Genomic DNA, 25,844 nt, shown 5'->3' on the forward strand with positions numbered 1-25,844 from the left:
TAAATTCCTTTATTTTATGCACTTATTATCCGGAGAAATAAAGGTGTTAGTAGTCATTAAATGTAGACATGATCTGTAGACCTGTTATTGTAGCCGGTCTGAAACCGTTTTCATGGTAAGTGCACACTTCAAACACACTGCTCGGAGAATGCTGGTCTTTTCTCTGCCACATTCTCACTCATTGCCAACAATGTCAAGCTGTTTGAGACTTTAGCAGTGGAAGTTTCATCATAGTTTGCATCGTTCATAAATCCAAATATGAACATCTGCAAAGGTATTGCGAAAACTCAAATGTTGTTTATATGATGTCTTCTTTTTCTTCTTTCCTAAAAGCTACAAATATGTTAGCTCTATGTCTGAGCAGAGCCCGAGATGAACTAGGCATCAAGAGCCAGATTGTTGTGAATGTGTTTTGATTGGTTGATTGATTAATCACATGATCACGATCAGCTGTGCTTGAGCTTTTAAAGAGACAGCAACCAGCTGCTTCTAAGAGATTTGCATCTTCCTTTCTCAGTGGTTCTTTATTTTTAGTCTTCCTCTCAGAAAAAAAAAAAGAGATATTAATTTTCTGTGTTCGTCATCAATTTACTTTTCTATTAGTTGAAGCCTCTGTTAGGCTCTACAGGAGTTTAGTGTTCTCACAACACCTTTCTTTGGAGAAACCAGTTTCTTTTAAAAGATCTTATTTCTGTTGCTTAATTTTCTCTTATTTTAGCTTTCCTGAATGAAGAAAGTGCTGACTGTAATAGTTTTTCTTTTACCCCAAAAAGGTTAAAGCCTCAGACTATCGACAAATCTGCTATTTGCTTGCTCTTAAATTTTACAACAACGATAAAGCCTGTGAAATATCAGTCGTCTTAAATCAACTGCTTTTCCTAAAGTGAAGAACTGTTTTATTATTTTTTATTTTATTTATTTATTTTTTTAAACACCCACCCTCTCATTAAACACCAAACAATTACATACGCTTCAATACGGGGCTTCACTAAAAATCAAGAAGGTAGATGGGCAAACCGTCTACTTCAGTAATGATATTGATCTTGACCAAAGGGTTCAAAAGTTAATTTTACGTTCCTCTGCCTTGTCAATGACAGTAGTGTCCAGTTATAAAAAATATTCGACTTCTGTCCTCAAATTTCCTCATTTGAAGTAGAATTGATCATGTATGGGACTTTTGTAATTGAATGTCACGAGACAATATAAGCATATTTCTTTACTTTTCTATTTCCCTAAGCCCCCCCCCCCCTCACACCCAATAGTGTTGTAAAAATTCAAGTATTTCTTTTGTACAGAGCTTTGTTTACACATTTTGATTTTCAATACTTTTCACTTTAAAATATGGTCAAGTTTAATTTGAAATGAGGTTATTTTGTTTACTCTGAACTCAATACTACTCTACACTAGTTACTTTTAAGCCTTTTTATTTTTTAAACAGTGAGGTCTCATATTTATGTAATATCTACAGTAATTCAGTTAACATACACGGAAATCATTTGTACACATTCCAATTCATGAAAAAAATAACCTTATGAAAACAAGTCAGTATTGAGCCTGTCTGAATTTATTATAAAATGTAAGGCAAAAGTCATGTTTTTGGACATGAAGCATCTTTTGTTTTGGCATAAATTATTAATTTAACCCTTGTGCAACCTTATGGACATTTTTGTCCATTTTAGTTTTGTTTTTTTAATAATTGTGCCTGTGTTAATGCTGTATTTTTATTGGAATTTTAATATTCCACCCTCATTTCCTTTAATAAATCTATTTTGTATAATCGCAGTGCTGTTTAACTGTAAAACGATGCAATTTTTGTTAATAAGCTTTTATTCTGTCTGCAAGGCTTCAAAATTAAATTTTTTACTATTTTTTTAACAGATGGTGCCATTTTTTCAGGTTTGGTCTATAAAGGGTCTATAAAGCAAATACTCGCTTTATTCCTGTTTTCTGCTTCTGCGTATTATAGAGCCAGCTGGATAAATAATGCAGCTATAATTGTGTGGGTGTGTTGGTATGGATGTCAGAGTGGTTTGTATGTGTGTTATTAAAAAAGAATTGTATGTGTGTTCTTGTAATATTTGAGAGAGAGAAACTCTACTGTACATCACAAACCCAAGCACTGTGTCACCAGCAGAGTTTTGCTGGCATCTAATGAGGAACATTTGCTACTGCGTCCAAACAAAATCTTACTAAAAGCTCATTTTTTGAGATATCAACCTCAAATTTGGAACACAACTTGTTCAGATTTATGGTTTTGATTTTCTAGCAGGTTTAGAGTTCAACATGTTTCATATATAAAATATTCATAAAATAAATTAGAAATAATTTTCATAAACTTAAACCTGTATAACTTTTTTCTTGGTTTCACTTTTTAAACTTTATTTTTAAATTTTTTACTTGCTTAATAATCTGCCATGGGTCTTCTTTAAAATAAGACCAAACTTAAGTCTCTGCTCCCAAGCTTCCAATTTTTATGAGTTTTTTTGCCAATTGAAACTGCCAATAACGTAAGCCACTGGGAGACTGTAGATGGCTGTAATTAATTCTATTGCATAAATAGAAAGCTAAATAATATAAAGATTTGTAATACAAAGTATTTTTCCAAAATTAAGTTTTATTAGTATTTAGTAGGCCGTCTCATTCTAGTGTTTAATGCAGAGGACTCTAGTCTACAAGCCTCTGAAGAACTGAGATTGAGAACATTTGAGACGCACCCTGAGAGATGTTGTGGCTCTAGTGTGCACTAACCTTTGACCTGAGGCTGTTGTGTGTATGTGTTCTCAAGCGGCCAAGACCACAAGTATTGGGACGCAAATATGTTCAAGTTCCTGATTTAACAGCTCTTGACCGCAGCACTATCAGTCCATCTAATAGTCACCATGACCCAGTGTAGTTAATGAAACAACAATGAAAAATATTTTGAGGCATTTTCAACATTTTATTTGAAAAAACACATACAAAAAGGGTCATATACAAGACAAGAAATTAAAAAAGAAAGAAAATTTGGGTTAAGCTATGCAACTTTTTGCATCATCATTAGTAATAAATACAGTACAAAATCCACCAAAAGTGAATCTAAGATTTCTTTTTTTTAACGCAATATACACTTATCTAGTTATCATACATTATAATCACCAAGCTATTGCTTAAATATTGTCAATACATATTTTTCTACTTGAGCTATAAAATATTCATGTCAGAAAACATTGCGCAGTAACAGCACACAGCAGTGTCTTATACAAAGAGCCACTTCCCTTTCACTGGCAGGTTATTCAACTATTTTTTTTCTTTTTTCTTTTTATGTCAGCAGCAGAAAAACATCAGAAATATTTATGGTAAAATATTTTAACATATGTATCCATTCTCATACGCATATTAAAACCTGAGAAAGACATGCATTACAGAGCTTGTGCTTTAGGATCTACGGTTCAGTCTGTTAGCGAAACATGACACTACTATTGCTTATGTCCAAAATCTGCTGGAGAGATGGATCAAATCAAGAGACTTTAAGGCTACACAGGCTAGAAACACAAATCAGAAAATATAAAGCCATTGTTCTTTTTTGTCTATCTCGGTGCAACGATTTCTAAGTGTGTAGAAAATAACAGGAGTGTTTCGTATGGCAGGAAAAACGTTTATTTCGCCGGAAATAAGAGTCATCTGCCGTATCGGTAGGGTTTTCTACCGTAAAACACGACACTGTATTGGCAGATTGATATTTAGGGGATGGAAGCTAAATAACCTGACAATATATGACGAACATACGGCAGCTACGCTAGAATGTAACAAAACACGACCTGCATTCAGACATTTAAAGCCCCTCTTATGAAGTACCGATACGTAAAGAAAAGCTGCTACTTAATGGGAAAAATAAGCATCACTTTAAATCCTGATTAAAAATACAGCATACAATGGAAGTTAAAGCCAGATGGGCACAAGACAAGCAGCTATAATCAATCACAGTAAGCGCTGAACTCACTCCTCACTTCTGAAACAGATTCACGGCCTGGAATCATCGGCTCGGTTCAGAGCGACGAGACGAGCGGACGATGTTCGCAGGATGCCAGTGCCGAGAGTGCAAAAACAGGAGAGACATGCAAAACAATTCCAGTCCATTGAACAGTTTGCCTACGAGCTCACAGCTGAAATTGCATTAATGGAATGTAACCAAAAAAACTACAGCACCACATACTAGCACATTTCAGCACGCCCTTGGAGGGATTTTAGCTTGTTTTGACACTTATGTCCCTTAAAGTACAACCGCATGCAAAGCACTCCCATTAAAGTATAGCACAATGAGGTATTTATACACACGTTATGCTGACGTAAATAAATAAACCGACCGATTACATTGCGATACTAGTTCAGAACTTAAACACGCACCCATAGTAGGTAAAGTTAGTCATAAATTATGATTGTTAAATACTTAAGGCATTTTGACGCACAATATCATGTGTAAAGTATAAAACGCAGACGGACGATGAGAAAGAAGATCACGCGATACACTGACACGCTACAAAACGGTGACCGAAAACAAGAAAACGCTTCCAACTTCTTGGCCTCCATGCGGCTGAACGCTTGAATTCTGGAAAAGTTTCGAAAGCAAGTTCGTCGAACGTACTACAAACACATCAGAAATGCTACGAAAAAACAGTCACGTACATTTAAAGTGGTCAGTGAGGCAACAACTATCGTTACGCAAAGAAACTGTGCTGTTAAAAAGTCTGTTCCCTTGTTTGTTTTCCGTTTCTTCTTCTTTTTTTTGGATGGAGTGCACGTTACGCAAGGAAACTTGAGTGCAAATGCAAAAGCAGGGAAAGAGAAACAATCACAGGACCTCATCAGAAAGTGAGTGCATTTACAAAAATAACCACTAACTACATTAAGACGACAATAAATAACTTGTTTGTTTTTTCCAGCATTGCAGCTACTTATGTCGAGAAGCTGTACCAGCCCCGCACACAGGTTGGCAACAAAAGAAGAAATCAAACGAGGAAGAGTGATCATGAAGTACAGTTTAGAAAAGTTATGTTTGGTTTCTATAAAACAAATGGCTTTACTCCCTTGTCATGTCCTCAGCAAACAGGTTTCATGCACATTATGACTCTGCAGATGCTGCTTTACGACCAAGCGAGACCACGAGTCACAGAGCAAATGGAGTTATGCCGTTACTATTCAACGTGTGCTTGTGCTACAGGCATTAAGGTACATATTTCACTCGTAGTGACTTCGGAGACGCATCGAGAACACAGTGTCTTCAGGATTAGTAGAATATCGCGCGGGAAACGTCCTCATGCACGCCGACCTCTTGTCAGAAAAACCCCGGCCTCTCGCTTCAACATGCATTTGGTGGATACGTTTCTAAGAGTCGGAGGCATCACGAGCACAAAATGCGGACTGTCACGGTTCATATCAAGCCTGGCCTTACGGTTACATACAGACGTCAAGCATCACCTCCGATAATTACAGACACGACGACGGAGCTTTTTTAAACACAGGGTCATTGTTCTACTCTTACGCTTCTCTCAGTCTTTGAGTCCCGCTGTTTGTTTGTTTTTTTTCATAAATGATTCATTCAACTACGTTTAAAGTTCATGACCAACCACGTGTAATGTGTCGGACTTTGTGGTGTTCATGCTGTAATGCGTGACCTACTGAACACTGAGAACATTTGGTTGGTCTTCATTTGAGATCATTCAGAGCGGCATTCGCCGTCCTAAACACACACACATACAGAGCACTTTGACTGAAACCATCTTCATCATCGACAGACTCGTTCTTCTCCATGTGCTGGACTCCTTCTTCTTCCCTGTTCTACATCGTCAGTTGGCTCAGAAGGCAAAGGTCAGAGGTGAGAGGTGATGGAGATGACACACATTTGGCAAAGTACCCACGAGGGGACGAAGATAGACAATAGGACTTTTTTAGCTAGTGCTACACGAGACATCAGCTATCGGGGGACAACTGCGTCTCAATGTCTACCCTGCAGATGGGACACTTCTTATTGGTTGCCAGCCACTGGTCAACACAAGCCTGATGGAAGAGGTGCATGCAGGGTAATCTCCTGGGGAAAGAACAACAAGGAATTTGTTGAAAGTTAACTAAACCGTTTACATCATTGAATGAGTTATGAGTAGAGCCTCTAACTACCTGACGTCCTCTCCGTCTTCAAGCATCGAGAGACATATTGTGCATTTCTCATCCGTGTCGAGCTCCTCTTCTTCCATGCCGATCTTCAGCTCTAGAGGTCTTCTCTACAAATCACACGATCAGTTATTAGTCTTTTAGCACATGCTTTTATATGTGTCTTTACCTCATATTGCTGCTATTTAAATACCCTGTACAACTTTTATGCACATTCCTCTTATATTACTATTTAAGTCAACAACATACTGACCTGCACATTTATATTTTTTATCTTTTATTTTATTCTTTTATTTTTTCTACTTTTATTTTTCTTAATATTTGTATACTATATAAGTGCACTGTCCTTGGAGCGGACCTGACCTACATTTCACTGCTGGTTATACTCTGTATAATTGTGACGAATAAAAATCTTGAATCTTATTACTAATCAAAAATTAAGTTTTGATATATGTACGGTAGGAACTTTACAAAATATCTTGATGGAACATGATCTTAATATCCTAATGATTTTTGTCATAAAAGAGAAATGTATAATTTTGAGCCATACAATGTATTGTTGGCGATTGCTACAGATATACCTGTGTTACTCATGACTGCTTTTGTGCTGCAGGGACACATATTAAAAATTAATAAAAGGTCTGGTAATTCTCCAGCAGCTTTTATCTTATAAACCCACATCATATGCATCTTAAAATGGTGTAGGTTTGTTCAAAGTGTTGATTGTTGGTGAATTGCATGGAGGCTCAATTTGACCCCAATACCATTGATGCAACCAAAATTTCTACAGCCTTTCCAAAACACAACTGTGTGTCGAATCATTGCATGCAAACTCATGACCAATGAGAAAATTCATGCTATCATTGAGAAAAACTTACAAAATATCAAGAAGTAGTTTACCCCAACACAGCAGGATAAGGAATATAATTATGCAAGGATGTAACCAAATGTTGACCCACAACAGTCTTGACAGATAGCGTGGGTGGAAGGTTTTTTAAAGGCCATTGAACAGCTGTGGTTTTACCTTTTTATACTTGTGAGGAAAGGTAAACCTCTCAATGGTGGTCTGCACAGCCCCTCTGTTCACATTGCCCAGTCTGTCCTCCAACTGCAGGAGCTCCTGGAATCAAAACCACATAGAAACACGTCACATTACACGAGAGAGAATGATTAACTGAAGCAGAAGATGTGTGATAAAGAACACCAAGTGTGACGGTACCTCGTAACTCTCCCGCACAGCAGACGCATGGCGAGATGGACTGAGGCTTTGGAGAGCCAGCAGATGTAACTGAGGATATGGATAGTTTCTGATCTCATGGACAACCTGTGAAGGACAGCATTAATCAACATCAATGAAGCAGAAGAGATAAAGTGCTTAAACAGTGGGACTAGCAACACCAAGGTCATTGGTTTGATTCCCAGGGAATGCATGAACTGGTCAGTTACTTTAGATAAAGCATCCGTCACGTGCACACATGAAAACATGATTGATTGCTGCAGTGTTGGGGAAAGTTACTTTTAAAAGTAATGCATTACAATATTGTGTTACTCCCTAAAAGAGTAACTAATTACGTTACTTAGTTACTTTATGGAAAGGTAATGCATTACGTTACTTTTGAGTTACCTTTTCAATCTGGGCAGGGCTTGCTAGTTTGTTTTTGATATAAAAAATATATTTTACAAACGTAAAAGCCCTTTCACACCAAAAGTGAAATGAATACGCCTCAGACTGAAGGAAATGTAAATTCAGGTCTGTACAGTAGAGGGAGCATCATCAAAGGTCAATAGTGAAGACATTAGTTGATAAAATGGGATTTAATACATAAATTATATTTGTCTTATTTAACATTTAATTATTGCAGGTTTAATATTCTTCTGAGTTTGCATTTGTCTGTTTTTATTGATTTTGAGGAACACTGAATGTGTTTTAGTGCAGGTGAGATGAGTAAATACATGTTCATATTTAGTCTAGAACTACAGTAAGATCATGTTCACAGTACACACAATGCCTCTGCACTAGGGGTGGGCGATACTGCAAATTAGAATTTAATATTTAAAATTATGCATTAAGAAAGTAATATTTAAAGGGCAAACTCAGTGTACTGATGATGCAAACTGTATGCAGGCAAGCAGCCCAGGATATGAATGCAAAGTGCATGTATGTTAAGCACCATTATAAAAAATGCTTAACGAGGCTTAATGGTTGAAGACAGTGATACTTTATAAAAAAGGCCAAATTCAGTCAATTTAATGGCTGTACAAAACAGCTTGTTTTGCTGCTTTTTGCTTTTTCTTTCACTCCTGATTTCTCTTAACATGGCAACACCAGAGCTGTCAGTCAAGACATGGGAAACAAAGTAACTAGTAGTAACTCAGATATTTCCTTCTAAATTAAAAAGTAATGTATTACTTTACTAGTTACTTCAAGTAATCTGCACTGCAAAAAAAAAAAAATCTTAGTATTTTTGTCTTGTTTTCTAGTATAAATATCTAAACATTCTTGAATCAAGATTCATTACTGTACAAGTAAAATTATTTAATATATTAAGTCTTGTTTTCCTAAAAAAAAAGAAAATTTGGTTAGTTTTTGCTTAAAACAAGCAAAAATATCCACCAATGGGGTAAGAAAAATCATTCTAATTAAAAGGCTAAACAAAATTATTTTTCTTGCCCCATTGGTAGATATTTGTGCTTGTTTTAAGGAAAAAATAACCAAATTTATATATTCTTTTTACAGAAAACAAGACATAAGATCTTAAGTGATTTTACTTGTCCAGTAAATTCATCTTGATTCAAGAATGTTTAGATATTTATACTAGAAAACAAGACACAAATACTAAGTAAGAGAATCATTTTTTGCAGTGATTACGTAACTCGCGTTACTTGTAATGCATTACCCCCAGCACTGGATTGCAGTGGGTACAGAAGGCTCAGACTGACCACTTGTGCTGAGGTGGTGTTCCTGGGGAAGTGGTGCAGTCGTGGAGAGGTCAGGTAATGCTGATAATGTTGAGTGAGGGGAGAGACGTGGTACTGCGGCAGGCCTGGATCCACACTCAGATCCCTGAACGCAAACACAGGAACGATGTCAGTTGATCAAAGCCAAACAGAGTACTAGTTTATCAAGTCACTGAATACAGACGTACCAGTCTGTTCCTTCGGCAAGATAGCGGGGCTGCTGCGGCACCGGCGGCGGTGGGGGAATGTGAATGGATGTTGGGTATTCATATGGCGGCCGCAGCGTCTGCGGATGGGGAAGGGTTCGGTCTGGAGCATGTCTGCTGAGAGAAATCACAACCAAACTATTAGAGCCAGAGCCAGCTGAATGAATGCCTGAATCGATTATAATAATATACCACAAAAACATGTTGATATGAAAATAACAACTGATGAATTCTACTCAATAAGACAAGGAAGATGCATTAAGGCAGGACACTACAGATGAATAGGGTTCAAAATTAAACTTATGAATATCACCATACGTCCCAATTGATTGATTACATTAAGAATTGCAAATGTTTTTTTATTTTTTTTGCATTGCAAGTTTTCTGAAACTCTATGTTTAAATGGGCACTCATTTGCACACATTTCCAGAACAGAAATCTGAACATTGGATAAGGCCAGGTTAAAGAGTCTTGTTTGATTTTGACACATTAGAGTTAAAGGGCCAGATTTACTAAATAGAGCAAATTAGTGCGAGAGCGCCGATGGGCGTGGAAATTTCTGCGGATGATTTACTGACAACGCTCAAATTAAAGAACAATAAGATGCAATATCTTTGAAGTGAAGTGACATGTGGCCAAGTATCGTAACCCGGTGGTTCCCAACCACGTTCCTGGAGGCCCCCCAACACTGCATGTTTTCCATGTCACCTTAATCAAACACACCTGATTCAGATCATCAGCTCATTAGTAGAGACTCCAAGACCTGAATTGGGTGTGTCAACTTTATTCAACAATTCTTCTCCCATTACATTCCAACATTCTTATGATGATTATTGTCTTCCACCATTTAACAAACAACGCTGATTACGTCAATTATGCTCTTGGGTAAAATTGAAGTTGAGCCACTGATGTCACATGGACTGTTTTACCGATGTCCTTACTACGTTTCTGGACCTGGGAACATTACAGTTGTGTTGCTGTGTATGGGAGGTTCAGAGAGCTCTCGGATATCTTAATATGTGTTCAGAAGATGAACGAAGGTCTTACAGTCCCTTTAAGACTGGATGGGCAGGCGAACTTGTGAAGTATGGTTATGAGCTGAAAACGCTGTCATACCTGGGCTGTGGAAGTATCCTCCTGTGCTGGGCCTCCAGGATCTGCTGCTGGATGAGGTATTGCTGGTGTAAAGCCTGAGGTAGGAAGGGCGGGGCCGGGATGTCCTGGAACGGTGGCGCTGCTATGTGGTTGAGGGATGGATGTAATGCCGCTGCTGGCTGGTGCGCAGGGCCGAGGTGATGGCTCATTCCCGTCTGAGATTGTCCTGAATGGGGCATTGGGAAATCAACAGGGATCTGGGCCTGGGGGCCTACGTGGAAATGCCGGCAAGAGGTAGCATGACTGTGCTGATGCCTGTTAAAATGAGATCCTGCAACAACAATGACATCAGAGCGAATTATGAATGGGATTAAGCCGCTGCTGGATGCTGGCCTTCCCCCTCTCCTGAAGAAATCAATCATCAGCGGTGGGGTGCGATGGGAAATGAAGAGTGAAGGTGAGCGAATTGTGTTTGAACAGCGGGTTTGCGTTAATCTTTTGGTTTGGGATGCTATTATTCACATAGTTAGTGTTTAGGATTGGGAATCTAATTTACTATATACCATAGACAGTGTGAACAGGTAACTGAAGTCAGTGCCCTTCACTAATTCATGTAAATATCAAGACTTGCAGCTAGTTCGACCTCTCACATTTTGTGGTTCAATTTTGGCCAATTTAGTTTATTTTTCCTTCTCTCCAAGCACTTTGTCACTCTACAGTACAATACCTCTATTTTTTTCATCTTAAATAGTCATATTTCCAATTGCATGATACACAAGTCTAGTTTACATGGCATATACTTCAACTAGTTATGAGTCATGTGGCCAGTTGCATAAACGCTTGTCTTAACTAGTCTTACCAACTAGCTGTTTGCCAAGCCTGTTTTACATTTTGGGTTCAAATTAGACAAGTCTACCTTTTTAAGTAACTGTTCAAAGCGATTACGGATAAATCCCACACCATACTTGCAAAGGTATCAAAAATAGATTTATTCACAACGTTTCGGTCCTATGACCTTCATCAGGCATAAGTAACTGATCTTAAAAAGAGAAACGTTTGATGGCTATCTTGTAAGACTAGTCTAAAAAGCTTATGCAACAGGTCACTGAACTTTTCAGGTATCACTTTCATTGTAGAATTGTTGCTCTTTTGGAAACCAAACTGTGGTTTCCAACTAGTTCCCAAGCCAATAATGCGCAAACCTAAAGATAAAGATTACACTGGTAATGTTACAAAGCAATAAAACAAATATAGAGCACTAACCGTAGGCCAAGGATTGGTAGAACATCCTGATGTATAACATGATCTGATCTATCAATGACTTTTCTTAAGTATTAACTTTTCTTGACTGACTTGAGATTGAGTTGTCCAATGAAATTGGCTGTTTAACTGTTTTTGGGGGAAGTAATCATGCAAATATCAACCATATTCTACAGCTGTGTGAACAGAAGTGTCTCTTCACCTCGGCCCACCAGATGTGAATGGCCTAGTTATTTAGTGACTACCAAAAGTAGACTGCGAGATGGAGATCCTGGACAGCTGAAGGAATCCACAGCTGCTTTAGGTTCTCAGCCAAATGTCTAAGCGAGCAGTAAACGTCTCACAGTGCTCTGGATTTAGACCGAAGCTGCTGTATTTCAATGTGAGCTGTTAGCCTGTCATGCATTATCAATGAAGGGATTTGGGTTTTCTAATGACAGAACTTTGGATATGTGTGTGGGAACTATTTTCCAAAGCAATATCCATGTGCTGGCAAAACAAAATCTCAAAGCTAATGACATCTCAATGGACATGAAGTAGGACATCTTCCTGAATCAACATCCTCTGTTGGTTCTGGAACAACAGTTATAGTCCAGATCTCATCCATTGCCCACTCCTGAAGTGACAGAGTTAGGAATGAGTCTGAAATCTGTTTGGTTGATAGGAATGTTTTTCTAGGACTGACTCTTTACCCTTAGGGACATGTGATTACTGTGATTTATCCAAGTGGAGTGATTAACCCTTCAGCTCTAAACATTTGAGCCAAATAGATGCAACATAACAGAAGCAGGAGAAATCGGCTTTTGTTGGTGCAGGGGCAAGACATGCAGTTAGCATGCTTTATTATGAGCTGACATGTGAACATTAATTTATAGAGCAACTATTGCATTCAATAAAATGTCCTGGCATGACTGTAACTCCTGTTGCAAAAGGCAAACTTCACATGAAATAGGCTGCATAGAAGTTAAATGTGTTTCATTCAGAACTACTACTGATACTAATGTTTCACATAATTAATAATGAAAGACAGGTGAATGTTTGAAATATGGATTGAGACTGAGTTTGTGGTGTTGTGATGGAGTTATCTGCTGGCTAATTACAAGACAACAAATGAATGAGGAAATGAATCAATGCACCACTTTATGGGTTTGAGAACATTTCAGTATTCATTTATGAGAAAGAAAACTATATCATAGTAGAAATGGGAAAAACTGAGACACAGAAAAGCAGAATTACCCATCTCTCCACTCTACTTTCTGCTGGCAGATACACACAGACTTCAGAATGAAGGAATCGAAAACACATAAGCCTAAATCACCAGACGAAATCATGTGTAATGTGTCATCGTCACAGAGAAATGGGACGTGCCCATCGCTCGTTGTGTTAGTGAGAAAAGATTCAATCAAATGTGTGGATTCCTGGACACACCACAGAGAAAGGCCACGTTTACATTGCATCCGGATCATTTACCGCGAGGAGACTTAAAGGTGCAGACTGTAATTGGAAATGGATCTAGTTGGATCTCATTGTGGACATCTACGGTTATCATGAACGCACACTGCACCTTCAAGTGCCTCAGTGATGAGCGTAAATGACCGCAGATCAACTCATTGAGGTCTCATGATGAAAAAGGCGAGGAAATCAGTCTATCGGTCACAGCAGAGGGAGGAGGTGGGGGGAGACAATAAATGGAAATCAGCAAGAAGCACACTGGAGGTTAGGAAAAATACTATATTCTTTATTGAAAAATATTAGTATATGTGGATTTGTGTCATAAGTCCATGCAACAAATAAAACAACATTGACCAATAGCAAGGCCCACCATGCTCAGTACAGGGTTAACAGAACAAAAGCAACATCCAATGAGCAGATGCATCGGCTACAGCACGTTACAGTACAGCAGGGTACATCTTTACTACAGAAAGATTACATTGGAGTCTATTCAATGTAGAATCAAAATAAAATGAATAATAATGTGACTCATGCACTGAAGTCTATTACCAGAACAAAAGGTAGAGAAACCACAACCAAACAATAGACATTTGCATTGCTCTAATAGAGGATTTCAGTAGCAGTGCAGGAAATCAACATCCCTGCCAAATGGATGACATTTTGGACACAATTTGGACACCGGATTCCATGCAATTGGAGCCAATCATCAGTTAGTTGGCGTGTTACTACTTTTGGTGTTTTTGTCTGTTGTTTTTTTGCTTTTCCTCAAAACATGATTGTGAATGATCGTGTAAAATCAGAAGGGCGATGAATGAAGCACACGTTATGCAGGTGACAGCTAAAGGTTTGTGGGATCATCCAAGCGCAAAATGCATCCATTTTACAGGAATTTACATACATGTTGACTACCAAAGCTGGATGGGACATACATGAGTCTCTTCTAGAGCTACTGATGTGGGTTAAACTACAGCACTTGACATACAGACAGTAGTTTATGCACTAAATGTGTTAGCTCTGGTTTTAGTGTGTGTTTGTTCTCAGGAAGGGAGCAGATCTGAGATGTTTGTCGTCTTCTGATGGAAATAGGAAATGAGGAGGGATCAGAACACAGATGATCATTAAAACACAATGATCTGATAATGCAGAATGTAGATTCAGCCTCCATAGACTATGAGACAGGAGATAAGAACAGAAATAAAGCACATGAAATCAAACTATGAGACAGAAGATCAGAAACAGAAATCAAAAAAGCTTTATGAAATCAGTGATGGAGGTAAAGTTAGCACTAGTTTCGTGTGTTTCCTCATTAGATAATCAGCACGCTGCTGGAAATGATTAAGATTGTGTTCCAGAACGATAATTGCTCAAAAATAATCGACACATTGATGAACTGCAGACACTTTAATTCTGAGGCTGACACAAACCTAGCCAAAACACTGGTTTCATTCATAAATTTAATACAAATGAGTATTACAAGACTCTAGTTAATAACTGAACTGGTGTTTTGTTTGTTGTCCGTTAAGCTCAGGCCTGAATTAGCATCTTTAGCTTTCTGAGGTAAAGAACCAAACCTCACAAATAAACCTCAACAAATACATACAGCGCTCAAATACACGATAAAACGAATCGACAATCTGTCAGATAAACCAAATATCCTTCACATAAACCAACTGATTGCTTTTAAAAGCATTTTAAAGTGAAATCTGACGCGGAAAGCGTCCCTCGGCTAGCTAACAGATTACCTCAGATCCGAATCAAACCTCTGACTCGCTAAAAAAAAACAATTAAGAATACCAAATCACCTGGTTTTTATTGAGTATGTCCGCAGTGAGGACCTATAGCAGCATATAGATCAGTCGTGGGGTTTAATAATCATGCATTAAACAAGGCCCTTAGATGTGATCTGATCGTGAAATAATGTGTTATAAATACCTCTATTTCTCACTGAGCCAAAGACAGGAAGGACCAAATATCCGACATGAACTAACACCATCCTTCAGATCTTCTGTTTGATGAATACAGACTGTAAACGGATGAATAAATAATGTACATTCAGCGGGATCATATGCAGTCAGTCACCGCGAGGACAAAGAACAGCTGCGGCGGCGTTCGATTCGCCAACAAATCGCTCGGTTGAATCGGCTCTTCTTAGCGATTCGAACGAACCGATTCGCGAAGCATGTACCTGTGAGGAAGGATTCCGAATCGCGAATCGCGTCCTTAACAAGTTCGATTCGAACGATCCGTCTGAGCGAACCGAGTGAATCAAACTAACCAAAGCTCGAAACCAGCAGATTAATCTGACCGCTAGAGGCGCCACTGAGGACAAAATGATTATGATGATTAGTTGAAAATCAATAACTAAACCACAGTTGGTCTGGCAGAGCTTTAATTAAAATAATAAAAAAACAACTAAATAAAATAAAAATGTTTTACAGTACGATGTTTCATTGGTTCACACGAGCACAGCTGCCAATGAATTCAAAATAAAGCAGCAAAAAGAAAATATTTTTGTACATGATGCATACAAAGTTACATATATAACACTATTAAAGGCAAAAACTGTTATTCAAGTGCTTGTATATTTACAGCTTGTTGTCTTACCATTTGCACTAAAAATAACAACAACAACAAAAAAAAAAAATCACAAACATTTATTCATTTTGCATTAAAAATAACAATAAAATAACCATATATATATATATATATATATATATATATATATATATATATATATATATATATATATATATATATATATATATATATAACAATAAAAATATATGAAATATACCCAAAAAAAGTTAATTGAATTCAATGCAATGAGACACTGTGATTGATCATATTTGGCCCATACCTACTTTCCTTTTTCTTATTACAATTTCATACAAAAAAATCCTTTAAACAACTGTAAATCATAGAAATAATGTCTTGGAGTCAAGTGTACAATCCACTGGTTGTAACAGTCTTCATTTCACATTTAAAACAACCTCGCTGAAATAAGACATTTATACTTGCATATGTTGGTTTCTAATATTATCAGATAGAAATGTTGGCTTGTTTGATAGGGATGCATACACTCTTAAAAAAAAAAAGAAAAGAAAAAAAGATCACAGCGATGCCATAGAAGAACCATTTTTGGTCACCAAAGAACCTTTCAGTGAACCATCTTTTCTTAATATGAAGAACATTTTAATAATCTAAAACAACTTTTTCCACTATAATGCAATGGAAAAGGTCCCATGCATGTTAAAGGTTCTTCATGAAACCATCATTTTCAGCAAAGCAGCTTTATTTTGATCTTTTTTTAAGGGTGTTAAAAGAGCCGTATCATTTCAAAATCAAGTGGGAAAACAGCAATCTGGATTCCTGAAAGCCAGTAAACTTTAACCTGTAGTTGTATAAATAACCGCATGAGGTCTGTAAGGAAAGAGAAACCAATTTTTACACTGCCACGTTCAGTGCAATGACTGCGGAGAGAAATATGTGACCCTGGACCACAAAACCAGTCATAAGACAGAAATTTTTTGAAATTGAGATTTATGCATCATCTGAAAGCTGAATAAATAATCTTTCCATTGATGTATGGTTTGTTAGGATAGGACAATATTTGAAAATCTGGAATCTGAGGGAGCAAAAAAATCTAAATATTGAGAAAATCTCCTTTAAAGTTGTTCAAATGAAGTTCTTAGCAATGCATATTACTAATCAAAAATTAAGTTTTGATATATTTACGGCAGGAAATTTACAAAATATCTTTTACTTACTGATTTTTGGCATGAAAGAAAAATGTATAATTTTGACCCATAGCTAAAATGTATTTTTGGTTAATGCTACAAATATATCTGTGCTACTTATGACTGCTTTTGTGCTGCAGGGTCACATATGCAGCACGAATATTGTTGCACTGCCTGATATTTATCATGATGACATTTTATTCTTCTCTAATGCTGTGCATTATGAAAAATAACCTTTTTGTCCCCAGTAACATTATAAAAATGAAGTGAATCAGTTGTGGAAAGGATTGCATGTTACTGTAAGGATGGAAAATCCACTGCGACTCTTTCCATATCCAGTGCGTTCTGTCTCACTCTGTGCTGCCGTAATGGTTCGGTGGATCTGACGTCTCCTGAAGACTCGTGTGCGAGATTTCCTGACCTTTATCTGACGTGCGTTTGGCGCTGAACAGATCCGATATAAAGAACACCTGCGTTGAGAGAGAAGTGTGTTGGTTACAGCAGGTTATGTATTTATTAATAAGCGTACGGCCTCACTTACAGTAAACAGTGCCACGGCGGCTCCCTGCAAGAGTCCAGTGAGAACATCACTCCAGTGGTGTTTATAATCAGAGACACGTGACAGACCCACATAAAGAGACGCCGCGATGAAAGAGAACTGCAGAGTCGGCCGAACCAGTCGAGCCCAACTTGCTCTCAGTCTAGACTGGAGATACAGCTGTAAAGAGAAATATACATTTATAAATATATTTACAGTGCCCTCCAAAAGTATTTTACAAATATGATTAAAAGATGAATATGAGACAAAACTACAGAATGTCACATTTTATTATTAGCCGTTTCAACACATAGATGTTTTACCAAATAAAAAGAACAGCACTTTTAGAGTTCATCCCTCTATCTGATGTGAGCATAAGTATTGGAGCAGTTGCCTCACAGGTCTTTCTAAGTGATCAGCTGTGTCCTGTTGCATTGATTCTTCAGATATTAAAAGCAGGGAATGTGTCGTATCAGTTATATCCATTACTTCTGTATTCTGAATCTTGCATTCGATGATGACACACACAAACCAGGATGAAGACGAGGGAGCTGACTTTGAGAGAAAAGCAAGCAATTTGGATGCTAAAAGAAAAGAGGAAGTCAGTTAGAGCTCTAGCAAAAAAAACAAAGGGCATGGAGAAATCAGGGCAGTTTGGAAACCACCAGCGACACCAGCAACCAACAACTGCCTGATCGGCTGAGAAAACAACATGATGACAGACAAATCATAAAAGCTGTGAAAATGAATCCTAAAAGACGTGTCTGTAAAATCACCAACAGCTTCCAGAAAGCTGGGGTGATCCAAGTTCAAGTTCAAGTTGAGCTTTATTGTCATTCTGCTACATGTGTGGACATATAGTGGAACAAAATGTCGTGTCTCGCAGGACCACGGTGCTACATACTAGTTAAACATAAGATAAACATACAACAATGCAAGTATAAGAGAGAAAAAAAAAAAAAAGAGCATCTGACTATACTATAACTACTATACCTAGTTGCCTAGACATACACAAACTGACTGTACAAGAACTTTACATATATACTGTACATGAAATTGTGCAAAAAGATAGAAATAAAAATAAAAATTGTATATATATTTCGTACATTAAATTGTTGTGCAGATTAAAGAGAGATTTTGTGGGAAGCAGTGCATAGTGCAAAAAGATTTGTGGTGCAATGCTCAAGTAAACATTTTCTTATTGAGTCTTTGTAGCAGGGAGTGTTCATAGAAAGTGTCTAGTGTGCATATAGTGGGATGAGTGCGTTACTACAGGTGGTTTGTATAGCCCACTCACCTGTGTGCAGCACACTCAGAATTGCACTTAGGAGAAGTTGTCACAGTATTAATGAGTTGGGTGGGTGGGGGGTCAGAGGGGGACAGGGAGATTGGAGTTCAGGGCTCTCACAGCCTGGGGAAAAAAGCTGTTGAGCAATCTGACAGAGCGAGCTTTGATACTCCAGTACCTTCTACCTGATGGTAGGAGCTGGAAGAGGTTGTGGGAGGGGTGGGTGGGGTCTTTCACGATGCTGGAGGCCTTGCTGGAGCATCGTGTAAGGAAAATGTCCAGGATGGAGGGGAGAGGGGTATTGATGATCTTTGCGGCAGTGTTCACTGTCCGTTGTAGGGTCTTGCGGTCAGCAGCACTGCAGTTCCCGTACCAGACAGTGATGCAGGTGGTCAGCACACTCTCAATGGTGCCCCTGTAAAAAGTGGTGAGGATGGGTGGCGGGAGACTTGCCCTTTTCAGCCGGCGGAGAAAGTGGAGGCGCTGTTGTCCCTTCTTATTAAGTGACGTGATGTTGGTGGTCCAGGTGAGATCCTCTGTGATGTGCACCCCCAGGAATTTAGTGCTGCCGACTCTCTCCACGGTTGAGCCGTCGATGGTCAGTGGGGGGTGGTCAACAGAGTTTCTCCTGAAGTCCATCATAACCTCTTTTGTCTTACATTGAGGGACAGGTTGTTAGCACCACATCATTCAGCCAGCTGTGCCACTTCCTCTCTGTAGAGCATTTCATCGTTGTTGCTATTGAGGCCTACCACAGTTGTGTCATCAGCAAACTTGATGATGTGGTTGGAGCTGAACTTGGCAGTGCAGTCGTGGGTCAGCAGCGTGAAGAGCAGCGGGCTGAGCACACAGCCTTGTGGGGCACCTGTGCTCAGTGTGGTAGTGCTGGAGGAGTTGCGGCCGACACGGACTGACTGAGGTCTTGCAGTTAAAAAGTCCAGGATCCAATTACAGAGGGGGGTGTTAAAGCCCAGCAAGTTTAGTTTGTGGATTAGCTGTTGTGGGATTATAGTGTTGAATGCTGAGCTGAAGTCGATGAACAGCATTCTAACATAAGAGTCTTTCTGTTCCAGGTGAGTAAGAGCTAGTTGGAGAGTGGTGGATATTGCATCGTCCGTGGAACGGTTTGGACGGTATGCAAACTGGAGCGGGTCCAGTGTGTTTGGGAGACTGGACTTGATGTGATGCATGACTAACCTCTCAAAGCACTTCATCATGATTGGGGTCAGTGCTATGGGACGATAATCATTCAGACAGGACACGGGTGACTTCTTTGGTACTGGAATTATGGAGGTGGATTTGAGACACGTGGGGACGACTGCCTGGCTCAGCGAGGTGTTGAAGATGTCTGTTAGGACATCCGTCAGCCGTGCAGCAGTCTCTCAGTGCACGTCCAGGTATGTTGTCAGGGCCCGCAGCCTTTCATGGGTTAATCCGGGACAGGGTCTTCCTTACGTCGGCTGGAGAGAGACAGAGTACCTGGTCGTTTGGAGATGTGAGAAGTTTCTGTGCAGGTGTGTCGTTCTGTATCTCAAATTGTGAGTAGAAGTGGTTGAGTGCAGAGATGCTCTGACAATCTAATGTCCTCAGGAAACTTTGACACAGAATTACAGATGCAACACAGCAAGATGCAAACCTCTGACCAGCACCAAAAATAGAAAGGCAAGATTAGAGTTTGCAAAAAGCACAAAGGTGAGCCAGAAGAGTTTTGGAACTGTGTTTATGGACCGATGAGACAAAGATGAACCTTTATCTAAGTGATGGGAAAGCAAAAATGTGGAGAAAAAAAGGGAACTGCAATGATCCCAAGCATACAGCCTCATCTGTAAAGCATGGTGGAGGTGGTGTCATGGCATGGGCATGCATGCTGTCTCTGGAACAGGCCCTCTCAACTTTACTGATGACTTAATGTATGATGACAGTAGCAGAATGAATTTGGAAGGGTACAAAACCATCTTGCCTACCGATATTCAAGAAAACGCCACCAGATTCATTGGGAAGTGCTTCATATTGCATCAGGACAATGACCCAAAACACCCTGCAGTTCAGTCAAGGAATTTATAAGAGCAAAGAAATGGAAAGTGTTAGATTGCCCAAGTCAATCTCCAGATTTAAATCTGATTGAACATGAATTTCAGCAGCTGAAGAGGAGAGTAAAGGCAGAAACTCCCCAAAACAAGCAACAATTGGAATTGGCTGCATTAAAGGCTGGGAAAAGTATTTCAAAGGATGAGAGCAAGAGTCTGGTGATGTCTATGGGTCACAGACTCACTGCTGTGATTGTGTGCAAGGGATCTGCAACTAAATAATAGCTTTTAATCTTTTATATCTGCCTTATGTTCAACTGTCCCAATACTTATGCTCACATCAATGAGTGGGATGAACTCTAAAAGTGCTGCTCTTTTTATTTGGTAAAACATGTATGTGTTAAAACGGCTAATAATAAAATGTGACATTCTGTAGTTTTGTCTCATATTCATCTTTTAATCATATTTGCAAATGTCTTGACTCCACAGCCAACAGAGCAATTTTGTCTTTACTGTTCCAATACTTATGAAGGGCACTGTATATGATAAACATCACTTAAGGCAAAACACTTGAGGTGAATAGGGTAGAAATGTAAACTAATAGATATTACTATACTGCTCCAGTTGATTAATATTCAAATGAGGCATTATCTAATTAAATATGCATCAATTTTGAATGCATTTCCAGCACATGCATCTGAAGATTGGATCATGTCAGACTTGACTTGATTTAAGTTTATTGCCACATCAGCTTCACAGGCTAATTCATTGCAAACAAAGATTAAAACAATACAGTAGTGCACAATACAAAATACTAAAATTACATAAAGCAAAGTTTTGTACATAAAATTCTATAAAAGATTCTTTAAATGTATCTTTGAAATAAATTGTAAAAGTTTTTCTGGGTCCATCTTGTAAAAGTCTTTAAGAGTTTGTCCTGATTGGATAAAGTCAGTTTCATATTCTGGTTTGATTTTTGTCATATCAGAGTTAAACACTGTAAAAAAATAAATAAATCAAGAGTTGAGCAAACTTAAAAGATTAAGGCAGACAGCTTCAGCAGATTTTTGAGTTTTCTCAACTTTTTGTTGCATAAACTGAATAAAAGAAGATGAGAAAACTCAAAAATCTGCTGAAGCTGGTAGCCTTAAACTTTTAAGTTTGCTCAACTCTTGATTTATTTATTTTTTACAGTGAAGGTTTTTCCAGAGAGGATTTTGGATTTCTGTTTTATCACTCCATGACTCAGAAAACACTGTCAACAGACTGAACTCAAACACATTCTCACCATGTTTTTAGGAGGAAAATGTATAAATCAGTGTGAATGAAGTATGAACCTTCATCTGTTTTGTGTGTGTAAGCGATAAAACTCTTTAAAGATATGGATTGGAATTGAAATCTACAGATGCAAATAGATGAAGTGCAATAAAAGAAAGACTTAAATGCGTGTTTTGGATGATTGCTTTCCACTAGTCTGAAAGAAGACAGCGGTCACAGTTCTGTTTAGTTTGTTTCATTATCATGGGATTTTAGTTTGTTTCATTAGTTTTGTCCAGTATTTATGTTTCTCTGTTTCCATCCTTTAGTTGATTGGTATTGTTCGTGTATAGTATGCTGTCTTGCATATTGGCTGTCTATTTTGAGTTATTTAATGAACCTTGTTTTACTTTTATCATCTTCCCTGGAGTTTGTGACATTAAAAAGTGGATAAAAAACAAAAACAAAAATGTGCATTAAAAAAAAGCACTGGTTTTGCCTATAGCATCTCGCCTTAGATTTGATGAAACAGATGAAATACTGTCATAAAAACACACTTACAGCGAGGAACAGCATACAGTACATGGAGAATGATGAGTGACCAGAATAAAAGGAAAGCCTGTCGGTAGAAGATTGTACATCATAATTAGCAAATCAGATGCAACCAGAACAATGCGTTCTTTTCTAAATCAAACAATGCACTTGCAGATTCAATGCAAAAGTGTAAAAATGAATTTGACTTTGTGAATGTTAGCGCATGACTCCAGCTCACTCACCGGCCTTCATTGATGATGACTGGATCTCCTGTGCACGTGAAGTTCTCAATATAACCGGATTTACAGTCAATGAGACTCCAGTGCGGTTTACACACAGTCAGAAAGTGCGGCCGCAGTCGGCCGATGGTGTATTTGGCGATGTCGGTCAGAGACTGGCTCAACGCCGCTCCAAACACCAATGATCCCACCGCCTTATACACACGCGCTATATACTCGTAACTGAAAGAAGCTCTGGACCGCAGATATAGGGAAAAACACTCACCGAAGATTATCTGTGGTGAAGAGAAAACAAAATGCATGAAGATTTGATCAACTAATGGCAAGTGAAGTTCAGGGCCTGTATTCACAAAGCTGCTGAGACAAACTTGTACTGAGGAATAGAGAGAAGTCTTAAACTCAGATTAAGGGGGCGGGGTTTGCCTTGTTACTATGGATGATGTCATCAAGCTTATTAAATATGCACACAGTGATAAAATTGTTAATTGCCATATTCAAATAAAGATTTTAAAATGCAGGCTGTGTCACTAAGTTAAACAAGTATATGTTCAGCTAATTGTCAGCCTGTATGCTTCTCGTAAACAATTAGTGAATATGCATATAAACAGCCTTTTAATGAACAGAGTAGAATAATCACGGCTGATAGTAAGACATGCAAACGTAACAGAAAAGCAAACTGGACTCAAGAACATCTGTTACTTCTTGTCCAGCTGATTAATGAAAACAAGGATCTAATCAAAGGAACATTTAGAGTTGGGATAACCTCCAAAACCAAAGGAGATATCTTTTTAAAAGCTCATTATCGTCAAATGTTTCTAAACTGTTTACGTTCCGAGGCAGATTTCCAGAAACAGCTATTTTAGGATGGTTTGTGACTTCGGACTCCTCTTCACTGCTCCTAACCTTTCACAGATTTAGGAGCTAGTTTTAGTGCTAAACACTTTGTGAAATACTCTTAGAGCAATAATGTAGAACTGATACGCCTATTATTTTTAAGATTTTCTCCTGAATCGGTGAGTTATGATCTACTTTTATCCTGAAGATGTTCTGTGAATACAGGCGCTGGTTAAGAAAGCAACCGAACACTTACTATCAACAGTGCGAATGGAATTATTATCCCCATCAGTAACTGGTAGGATATGGTATCTTCTTTAAAGGGGTACCTAATGGAGTCATCGCTGCAAAAAAAGCCTCTTTTGAATGGCTTGTGCTGAATATTCAATATCGCAAATGGAAGTCCAGCTGCAACAGACAGAAAGCACAAATGAAGCTCTCAAAAGAAAAGCAATGCATCATCTCAGGTATGTAGCATGTTGTTGGAGAAGAGCAATGTTTCAGTGCAGATTCTGCTGAAGAGACACTATAATGGCAAATAATCAAATCACTGCACGCTATTTAAATCAGTTGTTCAACAATAGCATTATTCTGTGTCACCAGACTAGTCTTATTATTCTATAACATCACATCAGGCCATTAAATTAATTCGGAATCACAGACTGAACAATTTCCTCGTCCACAGACATTCTAAACATTTCTATGCATGATCTAATAATGCACATAATATAGAGCTAATAGTGGCTTGAGTATCTGGAATATGGTGCATATAGTAGGTTTTAGCAGCCTACAATAAGTGCTTTAAACATCTACGACTGTGTGAAGAAATATCCCAGCCGTCTGGGAACGTTTTGACAAGGTTCTCTCAAAATTAATTTCCAGTAACATTAATAGTAATAATAACCAGGGGTTATGAATGTAAATGTAAGACCAAGAAAAGGAAATTGAAGGAAACACAATATCCACTTTTGTAATTTTCCAGTGCAGATGCTTAAATCAAGAAGCATTTACTTGACCAGCAAAATGATAAGATGTTTTCTGACAAACTGATGAAAATGAGTTGAGTTTGATTAAAACAAGAACAAATATCTGCCAATGGGCTCAGAAAAGTGGGCACAGTATTCAACATTTAATTCCATGACTTTCTGAATTCAAGACATTCAGGTCTGATTTAAGACCCTTTAAGGCCTTCATTAAGTGAATTTTAAGTCCTTTTTAATACCTGCAGAAAATGTTAGCTATTACATCATTCATGGAACGTTTTACTTAGTTTTTCTTTTGTTTTTAACATTACTTACTACTTGCATGTTCCCACAATGCTTGCAAAATGACAACACAAAATGTTCCCTTAATGTTTTCTCTAACGTAAATAATTTTAATTATTATTATTATTTAAAAAACGACGTTTAGAGAACATTTAAAAACAACTTTGACAAAACGTTATTTTGTTAGCTGGGCCATTTCTATAATATGAATACAATGTAAACACAACTTATCTGTGAACACTTACAGCTGTACTTTTATCTCGCCTCATAAAATAAACTAAAGAACTGTATCTCGAGACAACTTATGCTTTTCTGAGCAATAATAAAAGTGTGTATTGCGGTAAATGTGCAATGACGTATGAATAACCTATAACGAGTATGCGTGCTAATATACATTCATGCATGATGTGCTTCTGAAATGAATATGAACTGAAACAATGTTGATACATTTATATTCAGAAGAATCTCAAGCGGTTACAATAATAACGCAGATGTAACGTTACTTCAGGAAGAGCACCCGCTGCTGAGAGAGAGGCCAGATATCTGGAAGAGAGTTATTTACCGAGCAGCACACAGCTGACGTCCACACAAACACTGAAGAGTCCTTTAGTCTCGAACATTCTCAGTTCCGCAAACACACTTCTGGAGCTCTTGGAGAACTTGGAGCTGAGCATTTATTTACATCAGATAAAACAAATCAGCTCTTTAACTTGTTAACACGAACGCACTAGTTAAACTGGAGATAATCTGATCATCGAAAAAGAAAGAAACACTTGGCTGCTTCTCCAATCACTTTTCCGTGTTTTTCGTTAAGCACAAGCGTGAATCATGTGCGTTTTATGGCGATGGTCCGATGTATGTCGCCGTTTTATCTCCGGTTACTTCATATCGCATGATGGTGAGGTCAATCCCTCCGCCTGTCAATCATCTACAGGCTCCGCCCACCGCTTCCTCTTCCTCAGCAGAGTCACGTTCACTGATGCCTAAAACACAGCAGGGCTTCTGCATTC

General features: G+C 38.3%; 2 protein-coding genes across 3 annotated transcripts; both read right to left on the reverse strand.

The window, feature by feature from the left end:
* Positions 1-3,300: 3,300 nt before the first annotated feature.
* Positions 3,301-15,242, reverse strand: LOC306848732 (E3 ubiquitin-protein ligase ARK2C-like). 2 transcript variants are annotated; one of them, XM_079383467.1, is made up of 8 exons: positions 15,048-15,242; positions 10,425-10,734; positions 9,291-9,425; positions 9,085-9,208; positions 7,364-7,468; positions 7,169-7,264; positions 6,151-6,254; positions 3,301-6,064 (listed from the first exon to the last, which is right to left on the reverse strand). In XM_079383467.1, exons 1-8 carry the CDS (start codon positions 15,106-15,108, stop codon positions 5,947-5,949), a joined length of 1,053 nt encoding a protein of 350 aa, XP_079239593.1. In that variant the 5' UTR covers positions 15,109-15,242; the 3' UTR covers positions 3,301-5,946. The 2 variants fall into 2 exon arrangements, with proteins under 2 accessions (XP_079239593.1, XP_079239594.1); XM_079383468.1 differs by having other exon boundaries at positions 9,291-9,422; positions 15,048-15,213.
* A 1,414-nt stretch (positions 15,243-16,656) lies between these two features.
* On the reverse strand, positions 16,657-25,764 carry LOC306848594 (phospholipid phosphatase 1-like). Its single transcript, XM_079383236.1, has 6 exons — positions 25,397-25,764; positions 23,826-23,977; positions 22,739-23,010; positions 22,524-22,581; positions 17,394-17,570; positions 16,657-17,322 (listed from the first exon to the last, which is right to left on the reverse strand). The coding sequence occupies exons 1-6, from the start codon at positions 25,506-25,508 to the stop codon at positions 17,203-17,205; spliced, it is 891 nt and encodes a 296-aa protein (XP_079239362.1). The 5' UTR covers positions 25,509-25,764; the 3' UTR covers positions 16,657-17,202.
* Between the last annotated feature and the right edge of the window lie 80 nt (positions 25,765-25,844).

Source organism: Barbus barbus (assembly GCF_936440315.1).
Source record: "Barbus barbus genome assembly, chromosome: 28".
NCBI classification, from domain to species: Eukaryota; Metazoa; Chordata; class Actinopteri; order Cypriniformes; family Cyprinidae; genus Barbus; species Barbus barbus.

What these genes read in the sequence shown, in the direction of transcription:
- LOC306848732 (XM_079383467.1), bottom strand. Translation starts at nt 15,108, where the DNA reads ATGGTGTTAGTTCATGTCGGATATTTGGTCCTTCCTGTCTTTGGCTCA. An exon ending in TTCCTCACAAGTATAAAAAG is followed by an intron (nt 6,255 to 7,168) that starts GTAAAACCACAG and finishes TGTGATTTGTAG; the next exon opens with AGAAGACCTCTAGAGCTGAA. An exon ending in GAAGACGGAGAGGACGTCAG is followed by an intron (nt 6,065 to 6,150) that starts GTAGTTAGAGGC and finishes TTCTTTCCCCAG; the next exon opens with GAGATTACCCTGCATGCACC.
- LOC306848594 (XM_079383236.1), bottom strand. Translation starts at nt 25,508, where the DNA reads ATGCTCAGCTCCAAGTTCTCCAAGAGCTCCAGAAGTGTGTTTGCGGAA. An exon ending in GTCATCATCAATGAAGGCCG is followed by an intron (nt 22,582 to 22,738) that starts GTGAGTGAGCTG and finishes TTCTACCGACAG; the next exon opens with GCTTTCCTTTTATTCTGGTC. An exon ending in ACTGTATGCTGTTCCTCGCT is followed by an intron (nt 17,571 to 22,523) that starts GTAAGTGTGTTT and finishes TTCTCTTTACAG; the next exon opens with CTGTATCTCCAGTCTAGACT.